The 18,848-nt window shown below is 45.9% G+C and overlaps 1 protein-coding gene across 1 annotated transcript in view; it reads right to left on the bottom strand.

The window, feature by feature from the left end:
- PDIA4 (protein disulfide isomerase family A member 4) overlaps window positions 1-18,848 on the bottom strand; it is a 66,530-nt gene that overhangs the window by 35,185 nt on the left and 12,497 nt on the right. The window contains exon 2 of the mRNA XM_030204278.1: window positions 11,264-11,447. Coding sequence (XP_030060138.1) covers window positions 11,264-11,447 — 184 coding nt within the window. The remainder of the gene's footprint in view (window positions 1-11,263; window positions 11,448-18,848) is intronic.

The raw sequence follows: 18,848 nt of genomic DNA, 5'->3' as shown, positions 1-18,848 counted from the left end.
TCCCCGCTCTACTGGCAAAGCACAGGAGCCACCCCAGGCAGAAATACAGGAGCTGAAAAAGCAACGTCCACACTTGCTGGGAGACAAAGATATACTGAAGGCAGAGGGGGCTGGGCGTCCAGAAACACCATGTGCTTTCAGTGTTCTCTATCTCCACCTGCTGGTAGGCAGATACAACCTATCAGTTAATGGATTCATCTGCTGTTGATGACAAGGAAAGTCACCTTTAAAAAGTTAATGTTTGTTTACATTTAGACTCGTGCATTTCACCAGTTCCTCAATATACAACATTCAAAAGTTACAGAACATCCCTGCTGTATTTTTATGCTGAAAACATCACATTTTAAACATATAAAACAATTTTAACATTTTAAATTAAAATCAAAATACCAACAACATCCAATGATCACAGAAACTTATCAGGAAGCAAGATTAAAAATATTTTGCTTCACAGAACTGGCTGAATAACCCACAACGGATGCTACTTTGGATTTCAAACCTAAAATAAGCAGGCTTAGGACCAAGAACATTACATTGGACCAACCACCAAGTCTTTACAATATCCATTATGTTGGAAAGTATTATACATAGGAGATTTTAGGGATTCTTTTATTAAAGATCAGCTTGAGTTATCTGCAGCAGGGTCCATTTTATTCCTATCGACCCTGCTGTAGATAACTCGAGCTAATCTTAGACTCTCTTGACTCTCCAAAACTTTAATGGAACAGGATCAAAATTTGCATGTAGTGATGGTGCTGGTAGGGGTTGAAAAACAGACTACATCCGACAAGGGGTTTTAGAGACAAGCTCCTCCTCCCCCTTCAAAAAAAGGTAAGCTGAGGAAATAGCTTATTTTATTCAGTGAGCAACAAGGTAAAATTATGTATCATACCTGATAATTTTCTTTCCATTAATCATAGCTGATCAATCCATAGACTGGTGGGTTGTGTCCATCTACCAGCAGGTGGAGATAGAGAGCAATCCTTTTGCCTCCCTATATGTGGTCATGTGCTGCCGGAAACTCCTCAGTATGTCGATATCCAAGCTCCATCCGCAGGACTCAGCACTTAGAGAATTACACCCACAAAGGGACACTCTGCCCAGCTCACCACCGCCGAAACGGGGGAGGGGAATTAACCCAGCTCATCCCCACACAAGTGGGGGAGGGGAATCCGTCCAGCTCATCCCCGCGGAGCGGGGGAGGGACACCACCCCGCCGATGCGGGGGGATCTGGCTTATCCTGCAACCGCAACCGCGGGAGGAGCTGACTGACCCTAACACCGCTGAAGCGGGAGGGGTACAAAGCTGCCCTACAGCCACACGAAGCGGGAGGGAGCGCCGGCAGAATTTATGTCTCAATCCAGCCCCGTAAAACGGAGGGGAGAGGAATGCAGCAGCTCACTGTAACACAAACTCGTCTCAACTCTTGAAGAATCCAATTGAAAAAACTTGAACACGAAGTCCTCCTGAACAGGAACTGAAGACTAAACTTGAATCTGAAATGCAACCAGAATATAAACAGTACAGATATCTGGGAGGGGCTATGGATTGATCAGCTATGATTAATGGAAAGAAAATTATCAGGTATGATACATAATTTTACCTTCCATATCATCATGCTGATCAATCCATAGACTGGTGGGATGTACCGAAGCAGTACTCACCCAGGGCGGGACATTGAAATCCCTGACCGCAACACTGAAGCTCCAAACCGGGCCTCCGCCCGAGCAGCCACAGTCAAGCAGTAATGCCTGGAGAAGGTATGGGCCGATGCCCAAGTTGCCGCCTTGCAAATCTCCTCCAAGGAGACGGACCCGGCCTCTGCCATCGAGGCCGCCTGAGCTCTAGTGGAGTGAGCCTTCAGCTGGATAGGCGGCACCTTCCCCGCGGCCACATAAGCCGCTGCAATGGCTTCCTTGACCCATCTTGCCACTGTAGGCTTAGCAGCCTGCAGACCCTTACGAGGACCTGCAAACAGGACAAACAGATGATCCGATTTCCGGAAATCATTGGTCACTTCCAAGTATCTGATGATGACTCGTCTTACATCCAGATATTTGAGAGCAGAGTATTCCTCTGGGTAGTCCTCCCTACGAAAGGAAGGGAGACAGAGCTGCTGATTCACATGGAAGCGAGAAACAATCTTGGGCAGGAAGGAAGGCACTGTGCGAATAGACACTCCTGCCTCCGTGAACTGCAGAAAGGGCTCTCGACATGAGTGTGCCTGAAGCTCGGAAACTCTTCTGGCTGAAGTGATAGCCACCAAAAAGACTGCTTTCAACGTCAGGTCTTTCAGAGATGCCCTTGACAAGGGTTCAAAAGGCGGCTTCTGCAAGGCTCTTAGCACCAGGTTGAGATTCCACGCAGGCACCACTGAGTGCAGAGGAGGGCGCAGGTGATTAACTCCCTTGAGAAAGCGCACCACATCTGGCTGCGAAGCCAGGGAAGCACCCTTCAGGCGGCCCCTGAAGCAAGTCAGAGCCGCTACCTGGACTTTAATGGAACTGAGTGATAGGCCTTTCTCCAGACCTTCTTGCAGGAACGCCAACACTGAAGAAATTGGAGCAGTGAAGGGAGAAAGTGAGCCTGCTTCACACCACGCTGCAAAGGTACGCCAAACCCTGGTGTAAGCAGTAGAAGTAGAGCGCTTCCTCGCTCTCAGCATAGTGGCGATGACCTTGTCTGAGAAGCCCTTCTTTCTCAGACGCTGCCGCTCAATAGCCAGGCCGTAAGACCAAAGGGGGAGGGATCCTCCATCACCACGGGACCCTGATGCAACAGGCCCTGCTCCACTGGCAGCCGCAGAGGATCGTCCACTGAGAGCCTGATCAAGTCCGCATACCAGGGACGTCTGGGCCAGTCCGGACCCACCAGGATTATTCGGCCCGGATGCTTTGCCACCCGGTCTAGCACCCTGCCCAACATGGGCCAGGGCAGGAACACATAGAGAAGCTCCTGTGTCGGCCACTGTTGGAGAAGAGCATCTACTCCCAGGGATCGAGGGTCCCGTCCTCTGCTGAAAAAGCGCGGCACTTGGCAATTGGCCGATGACGCCATCAGATCTAGGCTCGGCTGGCCCCAGCGCTTCGTGATGTCCAAGAACGCCTGAGCAGATAGCTGCCACTCTCCGGGATCCAAGGTATGGCGACTGAGAAAGTCCGCCTTGACATTCATGACTCCGGCAATGTGGGCCGCTGACAGCTGTTCCAGGTTCGCTTCCGCCCACTGGCATAGATTCATGGCCTCCTTGGCTAGAGGGGCGCTCTTGGTACCTCCCTGGCGGTTGACATAGGCCACAGCCGTGGCATTGTCCGACAGGACCCGTACTGGATTCAACGCCAGTACCGGGATGAACTCCAAAAGCGCCAACCGAATGGCTCTAAGTTCCAGGAGGTTGATAGACCACTTTGCCTCTGCAGGAGACCAGAGCCCCTGCGCTGTCCTTCCCAAGCAGTGGGCTCCCCAGCCCGACAAAGAGGCGTCCAGCGCTGCAGCAGAGAGTGTTGTAGTGGTCTCATATGAGCCCTGGCCCAGGGCACTACTTCCATCGTGGCCGTCATAGAGCCCAACAGCTGCACATAGTCCCAAGCCCGAAGAGGAGAGGCTACTAGGAACTGGTCCACCTGAGCCTGAAGTTTGACAATCCGATTGTCTGGCAGGAACACTCTGCCCACTTGGGTGTCGAATCGAACTCCCAGATACTCCAGGGACTGAGTCGGGCGCAGCTGGCTCTTCTCCCAGTTGATGATCCACCCCAGGGAGCTCAAAAGAGCAACCACCCGGTCCACAGCTTTGCCGCACTCTGCGTAAGAGGGGGCTCGGATCAACCAGTCGTCCAGATAAGGATGGACTTGTACTCCTTCCTTTCGCAGGAAGGCCGCGATGACCACCATTACTTTGGAGAAGGTCCGCGGAGCAGTAGCCAACCCGAAAGGGAGGGCTCTGAACTGGAAGTGTCGGCCCAGGACTGCAAAACGCAGAAAGCGTTGATGAGGAGGCCAGATGGGAATATGCAGGTACGCTTCCTTGATGTCCAAGGAAGCCAAGAACTCCCCTGCCTTCACTGCCGCTATAACAGAGCGGAGAGTCTCCATGCAAAAGTGCCGCACTTTCAAGGCCCGATTGACCCCTTTGAGATCGAGGATAGGCCGTACAGAACCTCCTTTCTTTGGTACCACAAAGTAAATGGAGTAACGCCCCTTGCCAAGCTGATTTTCTGGCACCGGAACGACCGCACCCAGGCGGATCAGATTGTTCAAGGTCTGCTGCACTGCCACAGCTTTGACCGGAGACTTGCAGGGAGAGAGTACAAACCCGTCTTTTAAGGGTCGGCAGAACTCTAGCTTGTAGCCGTCTCTGATGACTTCTAGCACCCAAGCGTCTGAAGTTACTCTGGTCCACTCGCCCAGAAACGAGGACAGGCGTCCTCCAATCTGCACTGGGCCATGGACCAAGACCCCGTCATTGGGTTCGAGACCCTGGGGGAGGACCGGAGGGCGTACCTCCGGGACGGCGGTCTCTTCGAAAGGAATGCTGCTTGGGGGAGAAGTTCCTTTTGAAGGAAGAGGGGGCAGAGGAGCCCGACTTGCCCGGGCGGTACCGACGGGCTTCCTGAAACCGTCCTCTGGAGATACCGGGGCGAGCACTGGCCCGAGCCCTGATCTCTGGTAACCTCTTGCCCTTAGACGTGCCGAGATCAGTCACGATTTTGTCCAGCTCGACCCCAAAGAGCAGCTTGCCTTTAAAAGGCAACTTAGCCAGGCGGGACTGAGGCGTGGTCCGCAGACCAATGTTTCAGCCAAAGCCAGCGCCGTGCAGAGACTGTCTGAGCCATACCTTTAGCCGAGGCTCTCAAGACATCATACAGTAAGTCTGCCAAATAAGCCAAGCCCGATTCCAGGGCCGGCCAGTCAGCCCTCAAGGAAGGATCCGAGGGGGAAGCCCGCTGCACCATCGTCAGGCACGCTCTGGCCACATAGGAGCCGCAAACTGAGGCCTGCAAACTTAAGGCAGCCGCCTCGAAGGACGACCTTAAAGCCGCTTCCAATCTTCTGTCTTGGGCGTCCTTTAGGGCCGTGCCACCTTCCACCGGCAACGCCGTTTTCTTAGTCACCGCAGTGATTAAAGAATCCACGGTAGGCCAAATGAAGGCCTCACGTTCACTTTCAGGCAAAGGATAGAGGCGGGACATAGCCCTAGCCACTTTGAGGCTCGCTTCCGGGACATCCCATTGAGCCGAAATTAAGGTGTGCATAGCATCATGCACGTGGAAGGTTCTAGGCGGGCGCTTCGTCCCCAGCATAATGGCAGAGCCAACAGGGGCTGAGGGAGAGACGTCCTCTGGCGAGGAAATCTTCAAAATGCTCATGGCCTGCAGTAACAGGTTGGGCACATCCTCTGAGCGAAAGATCCGCGCTGCAGAGGGGTCATCCGCTCCATCCGAGCGGGAATCCGTCTCCTCCAAGGAATCCCCAAAGGACCGTTGGGAGAACTCAGATACGCTGCCCTCATCTACATCAGAGGAAACAGCGTCCTCTACGGCCTGGGAATCCACCCGAGGGCGTTTACTTCCGGGGGCCTCAACCCCGTTATCGGACAAGGGAGAAGGGGAAGCTTTGCATAAGGAAGGCCTGATGCAGCAGCAAAATAAACTCGGGGGAGAAACACCCCAGACTGTGTATTTCAGGAGCCTGGGCCACAGCCCTAGACGCACCCTCAACCGGCGCTCGCAAGAGCGGGGGAGCAACATGCTGCGCATCCAAGATGGCGTCCGGCGTGACACTCCGCGAAGGAGCCGCGTGGGAAGAACAGCGCTTAACTTTAGCTGTCGCCCAAATCAAGGGCGGCCATGGCATGAACGTCTCCCAGCTCAAGGGCGGCCCAAGAAGAAGCCGTCCGAGCAGAGTGGCCGGCCAAGATGGCGGAGGCGAGCAGCGGGGGATGGGCATTTATGGCGGGAAAAACCGCCGCGCCGGAGGAAGACCCGGGACACTGACCGGCCTCCAAACTGACACCCAACAAGGGCAAATCAGACTTTAAAACCCCCCATCCCCGCTAGAAGCGCACACGCGGTCAGGGGAGCGATTCTTCGCGCCCTCGCCCTCCGACGCCATAGGCCACGTGGAGATCGATCGGGGAACCCCCTGCCCGCTATAAAAAGGTAAAAATTACCTGCTTCTCGCTCCGAGCTGTAACGACCTGGTGTCCCAGTGAGTAGCTGCAATAAACGTTTAAATAAACGTCGAAACAAACGCCTTTAAGGACGTCCAAAATTTTTTTTTTTTTTACGGAGCCAGCGGGAGGGGGGAGAAAAGGAGGGACCTGGCGCCACCAGGTTTGCACTTGCTCAAGAAGAGCCCTCAACCCCAGGTACTCAACAAAACCTAAAAATTAGGCTTGGAGACCTAGCCAGAGCTGCTGCTGTGTGTGACCACCACCTGCTGAGATACAGAACATACTGAGGAGTTTCCGGCAGCACATGACCACATATAGGGAGGCAAAAGGATTGCTCTATCTCCACCTGCTGGTAGATGGACACAACCCACCAGTCTATGGATTGATCAGCATGATGATATGGAAAGGCTTTAGAGGCTGCCCCTCCCCCTCAATTTTACTACTAACTACCTATTTCTATAACGCTACTAGACGTACACAGCATAGTACACTGAACAAGAGAGAGTCCCTGCTCGATAGAGCTTACAATCTAATCAAACAGGACCAATAAGGGAATTATTTAAGATGGGATTTATAAAACAAATATGGGTACTGAATAAGTGAATAGGTGTTGGGAGTTAAAAGCAGCCTCAAAAAAGGTGAGCTTTTAGCCTACATTTGAAGATGGCCAGAGCTGGAGCAAGATAAAAGGAATGTTGTCTGGAATTCGCAGTGAAGGAGAAGGGTACAGATTTATCCAATGAATGGCGTTCCTGAGGAGGAATGCAGAGGAACTGCAGAGTGAATTCACTTGTAAGTCAATAAGAGAAAAGTTTGACTTTTATGCAGAAACAGATATGAAGCCAGTAAAGTAGCTTAAGGAGAGGGCCACTGAAGAAACAAAAAACACAGAATATGACAGAAGGAATGTCAGTAGGAGAGATAGTGCTGAGCAGATGGGTAGGAATAGGACAAAATGAACAGTTTGGAGGAGGAAAGAATATGTGAAGTTCCCTCTTTAGTGATTTCAGAAAAGGAGGCAGAGGTTGAAGGAGGGTTGACAGAAAGAACTGGCGGAAGGAGAGGTGGAGGTGACTTGGTTGAAAACAAGGTTAATCTTGTGAACCTTGTCATGAAAGTACTCAGCCACAGTCTGAAGAGAACATGAAGGAAGGGCTGGAAGTGAAAGGAAAGAGTTCAGCATGGCAAAGAGACGTTGAGGGCTTTAGCTAAGAGAGTTTGTCAAGTGGATATAGTAATCAAGTTTGGTAAGTGAAAGCAGACGGAGGTCTGCAAGAATTTGAACTGTATGAAGTCAGCATGGGCACGGAATTTCAGCCAAATGCATTCAGAACAGGAGCATATGTAGCAGATTCCAGCCAAGGCTGGGCTTTAGAATGCCTTACCGAACGAGAAATGGGAGTAGCGAAGGTATACAGAGCAGAGAAGAGAATAGCAGTATAGGACGATACAGCCTCATTGACATGGATAGCTAAGTGGTCGAGAAGGGGGATGAAACACTAGTGGAGAGAGTGCAACAATCAACAGCCTGAAGATTCCCAAAATGTATAGGTAGAGAGTGGATGGGACTGGGGGGAGGGTGTTGTGAAGGTTATCAAATGATGGTCAGAGAGGGGAAGAACTGAGGTACTGAAACTGTAAAAGACGACAAGATCAAGACAGTGGCCATTCTGGCAAGGGTAGTGCAGCACAGCTAAAGATTGAAGGAGGATGTTAAAGCAAGAAACTGAGAGGCATAAGAGCCAGAGGGATATGTATCATCATACATTGTTGCCATACTGGGACAGACTGAAGGTCATTCAAGCACAGCATCCGGTCTCCAACAGTAGCCAATCCAGGTACCCCAAAACAGTACATTTTATGCTGCTTATCCTAGAAATAAGTAATGGATTTTCCCCAGCCCATCTTAATAATGGCTTATGGACTTTTCTTTTAGGAAGTTATCCAAACACTGCTTTAGACTTTCCTCATAGGAAAGTCATCCCATCCCCTTTATCATTTTTGTTGCCCTTCTCTGTACCTTTTCTAATTCCACTTTATTTTTTTTAAATATGCGGTGACCAGAATTGCACATGGAGCAATATAAAGGCATTATGTCTTCATTTTTGCTTTCCATTCCTTTCCTAAATTTGCTTTCTTAGCCACCAGCACACACTGGGCAGAGGATTTCAACATATCATCAATGACACCTAGAGAGCCCTTTCCTGGTCGGCGAGTACTAATGTGGAACCTGGCATCACGTAACTATAGCTCGGGTTCCCCTTTTCCACATGCATCACTTTGCACTTGCTCACATGATAACATTATCTCCCATTGTGATGCCCAGTTTCGTAAGGTCCTCTTGTAATTTTTCATAATCCTCTTGCGATTTCACAACTTAGAAAAACTTTGTATCATCAGCAAATTTAATTACCTCTCTAGATACTCTCATCTCTCTAGATCATTTATAAATATGTTAAAAAGCAGCAGTCCCAGCACAGATCCCTGGGGAACATCATTATCTACTCTTCACCATTGAGAATACTGACCATTTAACCCTACTCTTGTTTTCTATATTTTTAACTAGTTCTTAATCCACAATAGAACACTACCTCCTATCCCATGACTCTCCAGTTTAGTCTGGAGTCTTTCATGAGGTACTTTGTCATATGCCTTTTGAAAATCCAGATATCATCATCAGCAGGCCAGCTCACCTTTATTCACGTCTTCAAAGAAATGTAACTGACTTAGTGAAGAGAAATCTTGCTTCGCTAATCTATGTTGGCTTTGTCTCATTAATCCATGCTTTTGAATGTGCTCTGTAATTTTTTTTTTTTTTTAATCAGCATTACACTTGTCACCCTCCAATCTTCCCAGTACCATGCTTGATTTTAAAGATAAAATTATATATTACTAATAGTTCTGAAAGTTCATTTTTCTATTCTGTCATTACTCTAGGTTGAAACCATATGGTCCAGGCGATTTGCTACTCTTTAGTTTGTCAAATTGCATCATTACATCTTCCAGGTTTATAGAGATTTAATTTAGCTCCGTTTTGAATACCATTTCTGGCACCTGTATCTCTCCCAAATCTCCCTTGGTGAAGACTAAAGCAAAAAATTCATTACTCTCTCCACTACAGCTTTGTTTCCCCACGTGCCCCTTTAACCCCTCAGTCATCTAGCGGTCCAACCGATTCTTCTGCCGGGTTTTTGCTTTTAATATACATAAATTTTTTACTATGTGTTCTTGCTTCCAACGCAATCTTTTTCGAAGTCTCTTTGCCCTCTTTATCAGTGCTTTATGTTTGACTTGCCATGCCTTATCTTGTTTATCATTTTCAGTCAGATCCTTCTTCCATTTTCTGAAATATTTTCTTTTAGCTCCAACAGCTTCCTTCACCTCATTTTTTAGCCATGCCAGCTGTCACTTGGCCTTCCCTCCTCCTTTTTTAATCCTTTAGCATGAACGTTAAAATCCCCAAGAATGAGTGAAGGCAATAAGGATTTGAGAAAGGACTGGTGGTGGTGGTGGGGGGGCTGAGAGAGGTAGGCGTGAATAGACGGATGGCGTGAACTTTGAAGGAAGAAAAGCAGCGAGAATGAGGTGGAAGAAGAGGATGACAGTAGTAGCTCAACACTACCTCCATGGCTAACCTGGTGAGGTGTATGGGAGAAATGGCAACCACCATGACACAGGGCAGCAGCTGAAGCGGAGTCTTCAGTGTCAGTTGTGCAAGCGGATGGACACTTCGAGAGAAAGAGGCCGCAGATGTAGGAAAACTTGTTGGAGACGGCAGGCATTCAAAGAGCACATGAGAAAGGCAGAGAAGGTGAGAGGAACAGAAATTGGACTGGAGACATTGCAGTGTGGCCTGCAAGAGTTAGGTGAGAGCTAATTTGGAGGGCCAGGATTGGGACTGTTATGCCCATCAGAGAGCAGAAGAGCATAAGAGTACGGCGAACAGGAGAGACATGACAAGTGACTAACATGAGATGCAATAAGACAGAATAGAGATGGTTGAATGAATAAAATGTTGAAGCTTGAGAGCTGAGAAGGGAGAAGACAAAAAGGGATGGTGAAGTGATGAAAGCAGAAGGTGGGCAATATGGTCCCAATATATACAATAGTTTCAGATGGAGAAAGATTGTGAAGGGATGGTATCAAAAAAAATTGTAGTGAGTCATTAGGAATAGTAGAAAGAAAATAAAACCTGTAGAGCGGCACCTGGAGTGGAGACCCTGGGTGGTGGTTCAGGATGGACCTGAGGGTCACCCCGGAGAAGGCTGGGATTATGCAGATGGCTGCAAGTACTCTAACAGAACTAGCTAAATAACCCATACAGGGAGCTAAAAATTGAAAAACATATCCGATTTCCAAAAATTGTCATTTCCTGATATCTAAATAAGCCCAGACAACTAGGAATCAAGATTTCGCCTTCTTTTGGATCACTATCTGCGCCAGTTTGATGCTTTTGATAAAGAGATACTGTTCTTTGAGCCCTGTAGCTCAGCATGGCGACAGTGTAGTTTACACTGTTGATTGGAAAAAAACCCTGATCTCTCCATATTGTTTCATTCTGGTTTGCATGGTACTACTTAGATTCCATTGGAGTACTTCAATATTTGTTTTAAGGGAATTGCTTTTGTAGTTTTTTTGTTTTTAAGCAAGGTCAAGGCATTTGGGGCTAGATTCTATATATGGCGTAAAAAAAGAAGTGCAGAAAAAGGGCTACTCTATAAACTGCGCTTATAGTTAGGCTCAGTTTATAGACAAGTGCTTATGCCCAGGGGTCACGTGTAAGGTTAGATACCACCATTTGCACCAACAAAAACATGGTGCAAATGCCTGCGCCTAAATTTACACACGGAGCCCCCATATTCTATAATTATGCACATAAACCCACACCCCCGATCTGCCCCAAAACGCCCATGACTCTCCCCATTTCCACACCCCCTTTTCTGGGCCCCATCTAAATTACACAAACAACTAAGCCAATTGGCAGTAATTGGCTCATTATGTAATTAAATTGCACAATTTTTATAGAATTCAGGTGGTGCATAATGAGGCCAAAACACACACAAAACTTGGGCAGTATTTTATACCTACCAGGGGGCATAAAATTCTAACAATACAGTGTCTTTGTCAGCAGTAAAAGTTTCAAAATTTGTGTCAGTCAATAACAAAACACCATTTTCTTCCTTTACTTCAGAATCATCATCCTCCTCCTCCTCCTCCTCCTCCTCCTCCAACTCCTCGTCTTCATCTGCAGCTTCTTCCTTTGGAAGAGATTCTAAAGTGGAAGAGGAACAGAGTGGCAACTGAACATAAAGAAAACTAAGGCAAATATTGCTTATACAACACTGCTTATTGTCTTATAACACAGCAAATTTACATTACTCCTCCCCCTGAGGTGCTTTATTTATTTTTATTTTAGAGCCCAGCCAAAGTGCAGGAGGGTCATAAAACAGAAAAATAAATTTAACAACCAGTAGACAGACTGTTTTGGCCCACCTTGTTCACTATCACAGGTTTTACTAGCTTTGTTGTCATTGCTCTTATTCTGCCGCCATAGAGTTCGTGTATCCATCCTTTGCAAACCTGAACCCTGCCAATTTCATGTTTTGGATCTTCATGACTGTTTACATGTTCCCACCCTTTAGTTTCCCTTAATCATCCCCTTGTTTTAGAATATCTAGTTCACAGCAAGAGTACTTTTTAGTACTTACTGAAGTTTAGAAGAGGAAAAAAGGAAATAAAAGTACACACACACTCAGATCTGCAAGAGGTTTCAGTACTGTATAGTCCATGCCCTTTTTCAAATCACCTCTACTTTAATATTCTCCTTCAGAAATGGTCTCTGAAGGAAACATTTCTTGAAGTGGGGTCTCACCAGCAAGGTAATATTGTTCTTAATAAACCTAATGATTAGAGAAGCAGGCTGAGAACTAGCGATCCAGTGCTCAACAATGCTCCTTGTGGTCTTCGGCAAGTCACTTAACCTTTCACTGTCTTAGATACAAAACTTAAAATTGTGAGCCCTCAGGGACTGAAAAATTATTTACAGTAACTGAATGTAACGTGACTTGAACAACTATTGAAGAGGCCTGAACTAAATTAAAATCCCTTTCCCTCACCCTTCTCAACAGCTGTGGCATACTGATCGGTTATTTTGAGGTCAGAACGGACTTTCAGGGTGCTCATGTTTGCCATTTTTCTACCTTCAAAAAAGGCTGCCAAAGGTAACTACCCTTGGATATCTATCCCGAGTGCATGACGGCAATTGTGCTTTAATCCAAGAAAATGCAACATGTCTTTCCATATTTCCAATTTCTTAACATATTGGACATTTATCCTAGCATGTTTAGACAATTCAGGATCATGGATACTACCAATAGAAGAGATGGCTGGGTTAGAACTCTCTAATAAAGCCTTCAAAGAGAAGTATAATGAAGTTTAAATATCTACAGTGCATAGCGTTACTAGTGAATTATGAAGTCACTTCCAACTAGAACCCTAATCGAAACAATTTAAGCCAGACACTTCTAGCCAAATGGCTCAAATAATTTAATGAGTCTTTTCAGATTCTACACAAAAACTAACAATAATATTTTGGAACCCCATCTTTTCCCTCTTCTGGATCACTGCAAATAGAAAACAAACTCAGAAAACTACAAAATACGCCTCAAGGTATTGATTGAAATATGACTTCAAAGTAAATGGTGTTGTATTGATAATAATTTAGCTGAATTTGTTACTACTGACATAATTTGCACAGTTTAGATATCCTTCAACTTATATGAAGACAGTTAATGCAGAAAGATAAATTTGGTCCTTACAATGTTTTTTTTGTTTTGCATGCTCCTGCCCTATAGTGCTCCTCTTACTTACAAAAGACTCTCATATTGAAAAAGCAGGCTATGTTGCAAAAGATTCTGCTATCGACCTCAAGTGTTTGCCATTCCACAAAACACTTACATCTGAATATTACCAATCTACGGCACTAATAAGCCTTAAAAAAGTGAGGCAGACAACTGATCAATTGCATTAGTTTGGTGGCCACTAGATCTTGCAAATTTGAGGACAAATCATTGAAAAGATTGATGTGAGCACACTTCCACAGGCAGTGTGGAATACAGCAAGATGATTCCCAACTACTCTTATGTCCTTTTTTTCCCCCTTTCATATTAACAAGTGGAGTTCTTTTCACTTTCTAGGGTATATTTTATTTTAATCCACTTGAAAGGTTCTCTCACTGTGTGGTTTATCAAAGACTAGATAAACTTAAAACTTGAATCACTTATAATCCAGTGTTCTAATCTATGGCTAAGGTAAATTCAGACTATCCTCTATATCAGCGTTTTTCAAGGTGTCTCAGGACATTATGTACTGCAGTTGAGAGCTGCAAAGGAATCCTGTGGAGCCCATGGAGATCCTGCCAGAATCCCCTCCAGGTCTGCAGCTTTCCCACAGGTAAGTAAATGGCTCCTGTGGGGCTCAAGTGAGAGTGTACGAGCCTCTCAGTGACCATCTACCTACCCAGGGTCCTCCAAGACTTCAAGTACCGCCTCCTCCTCCCTTCAATAATTTAGCACAGCTGCACTTGCTGTCTGCCTAGGCTGATGCATCAATGCACAAGGCAGTAGCATCATCAGAGGTCACTTGATCTACTGATGCATGCAAGTGGCAAACTCCACATGCAGCTGAGCTGTGCATGTCGGTGTCAGCCTCACTGCATCAGCCCGGGCAGAGAGCAAGTGCGGCTGCAGTGAATTATTGAAAGCACAACTCAATATTTGCTGAACAGTGCCAGTTAACTGCAGTTTCCCAGAAGGTGAGAATTTTGTGTGCAAAGGTACTCTTGATTTATATAGCATGGGGGAAGGGGGAGGGTGCTGGAGAGCATCAGGCCAGTGAAAGGACAGGAGAGGAGGGCTAGAGAACATTGGTCTGGTGAAGAAGTTTGAGAAAAGAGGGAGGAAGAGAGGAGCTGGAGAGCATTGGGCCGGTGAAGGAAGGAGAGTGCATGGGGGGGAGGGGGTGCCTGGAGAGCATTGTAACCTTGAAGGAATGCAGGACTGAGCATGGGGGGGGGGGGGGGGGGGGCTGGAGAATATTGGCCCAGTGAAGGGAGGAGAAAACAGGGGGGGAAGTAGGGGGACAGCAAGCTAGAGTACATCAGGCTGGTGAAGGAAAGCAGGAGAGGGCATCAGTGGAGGGAGGGCTAGAGAGCAGGCTGGTGAAGGAAGGGCAGTGAAATGGCTAGGGAGCATTGTACTGGTGAAGGAAGGGCAGGAGTGCGCATGGGTGCCATTTTTGAATGCCCTCTGCATACATGACTGCAGTATTTCTGTGATTTTTAAGCAAACATTAAGAAAGATACAGGTACTAGGGCATATTTGAATATTGAGTAAAGGAAATGGTAGTTTACTTGATAAACACAAAATTATCAAATTTTTGTTGTAGATAATTTACTTTGCTCTTATTTGACCACTGACTTATTTTAGTAGCTGTCCTCTGGACTGACTATCCCATTTACTTTTTGAAGATAAAGTCTTCAAAACTGTACACAGCACTGTAAATGCACATTAAACACAATCTTACTACTAGTTTGTTAAATGATAAAATATACTTAAACTGACGGTGTACCTTGACGATTTTTTGTACCTTGTAGGTATGCCACGAGATAAAAGGTTAGAAAAAAAAATTGCTGCTCAATCCTGCTATAATCATAATAGAACACAGAACATACAAACCACTGCTTGAAACTGAATCTTTGTACTGGTACATCAAGGAAAATCAATTATACTGTAGTTGCCAGGGAATCATGAAAGCCTTAGTTTTGTCTCATTTTCATTACATGTTTTCTTTTTGTAGATGACATTTTCCAATATCTGAAATTTACTTTCATTAATAAATTCTTCACCGTGTATAGAATATCATCATTTTCTTATAACACCTGTAGGATGTCTGATAAACTCATTCTCCTTTGGCCATGCAGCTTCACTATGCAGATTCTGGTAGTTATCATTTATACATCTTCCTCGTTCATATATCTGTTGTACATTTTTAGCCAATGGCACAGTTTCAGGGAAACATCCAATAAGCACTCATATCCAGTTAGATATTTTTTCCAGTATTTTAAAATATCCCTTCAATATTTTCTCCCTTTCACATCTCATGACATGTCTCAGGACACCATCCTGCATATTATATTCATAACAGTGGCCATCTCAGTCTCGCCTCTGAAAAAAGGATAATAGAGATATAACTTATAAAAGCTTTCCAAGGCCATTGCTTTTATCCTTGCGACATATTTTCAGCAGCATCTGAGGACACAAATACCAGGTTAGCAGTCTGTTTCTAGCCATTGTCATTTATCCTGGCCATCTCAATGGAAGCAGCACTATAGTCTGTAAATATACTCACAGCTGCCACTTGCCTTTTACAATACTGAGAGTGCAGGTGGCATTTCCTTCACTTTTGAGGCCCTGTTTACTAAGCCACGCATGCTGCTAGAGACACCCACAGGAATATAATGGGTGTTTATCATTAGCGCCTACAGCGCGGTTTAGTAAATCGGGCCCTAAGGCTGCATTGCCTGATTTGCAAGCATTTTTTTTTTATCTGTAGGAAAGAATTCAGTATTACCAGATCAGAACACAAATTTAAATATACTAACATTATGCTAACTGAAAAATGCAAAAATAAGTTTTGACACCTTAAATTTTAAAAAGTACTATTCTTCTCTTCTAGACCAAGCCTGAACTGGCCATTTCGTGGACTCGAATGGCCCATTTTATACAAGTTGTCATTTCTGTTAGGGAATGACAGTTACCGTACAGAACATCTTTCATTTACATATGACAAATGCCTTCAAGGTAATACTGTACCATGGTGTGCTACTATATTAATACATTATAAAAGATGTAATGCCAAACGTTTACCATGAGTTTTGTGTTTTTGTGCCACTTTTCCATCAAAGAAACGATCTTCTAATTTGCAGATTTTATATTTTCACTGCAACACAGGGCATGTATGGCTTTCATGACAACCGCCATAATATGTGCCACTGAATGCCTTTTTAAAACAACTGATCAGCCATTAGTAATACAATCATTAAAACCAAATATTTAGTCAAAATTGTCGGTTTTACATAGTCAGCAATTTTGTGTTAAGATTTAACTAGAAGAATATGATTTAACCTGTTCAGCACTGGGTTAGCACAGAAGCTTTCGGCAAAAAAGAAAAAGAAAAAAAAGAGAAGCATCCAATGATTTGCATAGCAAGATTAGTCAGATGAGCATTTGGTTGCAACAAGGCTGCTACAAAGTAAATGCCAATGTTTGAATCTACATCAGAGATTCCAAGTTACCCAAGTTCCAGGCTGAAGCTTTTTGGCCAGCCCTGGATTTCTATCCAGCCCATTCTGGTGCATTATGGAACTTGCAGCACTGATTTCAATGGGCAGATCAGGCACTACAAATCCCACACTGCTTTGGAATGCAGGACTGGCCCAAAATCTCCAGCCTGGAACTTGGCATCTCTGCTTCATGCCAAACCAAACTATTATGGATGGGAGATGAACAGAGACAGCAGTGTAATGTGACAGGCTTATTTTGTCAAAACGTTGCTAGCAGAGTTTCCCCAAATTAAAAAAAAAAAAAAGTACTTCCCTTCCCCCATCAATTCTACTACAAGCGTTGAACCGGATGCTATAGCAATGAAGTGAGAAAGGCTGTTAATTATTAGTTTAAGTTGAAATATAATTCTGAATCACTAACGTGATGCTTTGCATCTAACAGTGCGATCTGCCACGGACCCTGAGGAAGAGCCGAAACTCTGGCCATAGTTGGACGTGCGAGTGGACAACACTGGGCATCGTGTTCAGATAAGTTTTGCTATATATTTCTGTGATTTGAGAAAAATTAAATGGTGGATGGAGGTTTTTTGGCCAATGATGACAGCAAAAGCTCCTCGACAAAAAATGAAGATACATACCTGTAGCAAGTATTCTCCGAGGACAGCAGGCTGATTGTTCTCACGACTGGGTGACGTCCATGGCAGCCCCAAGGAACGGAAATCCTCCTACCAACAAAAGTTTGCTAGAGCCTTCGAGCGCGCGCACCACGCATGCGTGGTCATCTTCCCGCCCGTCGCGCAAGAGTCCCAATTAGTTTGATAAAGCAAAGAGGAAAAGGACAACTCCAAAGGGGAGGCGGGCGGGTATGTGATAACAATCAGCCTGCTGTCCTCGGAGAATACCTGCTACAGGTATGTATCTTCATTTTCTCCGAGGACAAGCAGGCTGCTTGTTCTCACGACTGGGGTATCCCTAGCCCCTAGGCTCACTCAAAACAAAGAAAGGTCAATTGGGCCTCGCAACGGTGAGGACATAACAAGGATTGACCTATGAAGAAACAGCTGAGTGCGCAGCCTGGAACAGAACAAAAATGGGCCTAGGGGGGTGGAGTTGGATTCTAAACCCCGAACAGATTCTGCAGCACTGACTGCCCAAACCGACTGTCACGTTGCGTATCCTGCTGAAGGCAGTAGTGAGCTGTGAATGTGTGGATTGATGACCATGTCGCAGCCTTACAAATCTCTTCTATAGTGGCTGACTTCAAGTGGGCCACTGACGCCGCCATGGCTCGAACACTATAAGCCATGACATGACCCTCAAGGGTCAGCCCAGCCTGGGCGTATGTGAAGGAAATACAATCTGCTAGCCAATTGGAAATGGTGCATTTCCCAACAGCAACTCCCCTTCTGTTGGGATCGAAAGAAAAACATTTGAGCAGACTGTCTGAATGGGTTGTCCGTTCCACATAGAAGGCCAATGCTCTCTTGCAGTCCAATGTATGCAACTGACGTTCAGCAGGGCGGGTATGAGGACGGGGAAAAAATGTTGGCAAGAAAATTGACTGGTTCAGATGGAACTCCAACACCACCTTCAGCAAGAACTTAGGGTGCGTGCGGAGGACTACTCTGTTATGATGAAACTTAGTATAAGGAGCATGGGCTACCAAGGCTTGAAGCTCAGTGACTCTACGAGCTGAATTAACAGCCACCAAAAAAATGACCTTCCAGGTCAAGTACTTCAGATGGCAGGAATCCAGTGGCTCAAAAGGAGCTTTCATCAGCTGGGTGAGAACGATGTTGAGATCCCATGACACTGATGGAGGTTTGACAGGGGGCTTTGACAAAAGCAAACCTCTCATGAAGCAAACACCTAAAGGCTGTCCAGATATAGGCTTACCCTCCACACAATAATGAAAAGCACTAATTGCACTAAGACGAACTCTTACGGAGTTGGTCTCGAGACCAGACTCAAGTGTAGAAGGTATTCAAGCAGGGTCTGTGTAGGACAAGAGCGAAGATCTAGGGCCTTGTTGTCACCCCAGACGGCAAACCTCCTCCATTTGAAAGAGTAACACCTCTTTGTGGAATCTTTTCTGAAAGCAAGACTCGGGAGACACCCTCAGAAAGACCCAAGGAGGCGAAGTCTACGCCCTCAACATCCAGGCTAGGAGAGCCAGAGACTGGCGGTTGGGATGCAGAAGCGACCCCTCGTTCTGAGTGATGAGGGTTGGAAAACACTCCAATCTCCACGGTTCTTCGGAGGACAACTCCAGAAGAGGGAACCAAATCTGACGCGGCCAAAAGGGCACAATCAGAATCATGGTCCTACAAT

This window comes from Microcaecilia unicolor, chromosome 1 (assembly GCF_901765095.1).
Source record: "Microcaecilia unicolor chromosome 1, aMicUni1.1, whole genome shotgun sequence".
NCBI lineage: Eukaryota > Metazoa > Chordata > Amphibia > Gymnophiona > Siphonopidae > Microcaecilia > Microcaecilia unicolor.
This window is presented reverse-complemented; position numbering and strand designations above follow the sequence as displayed.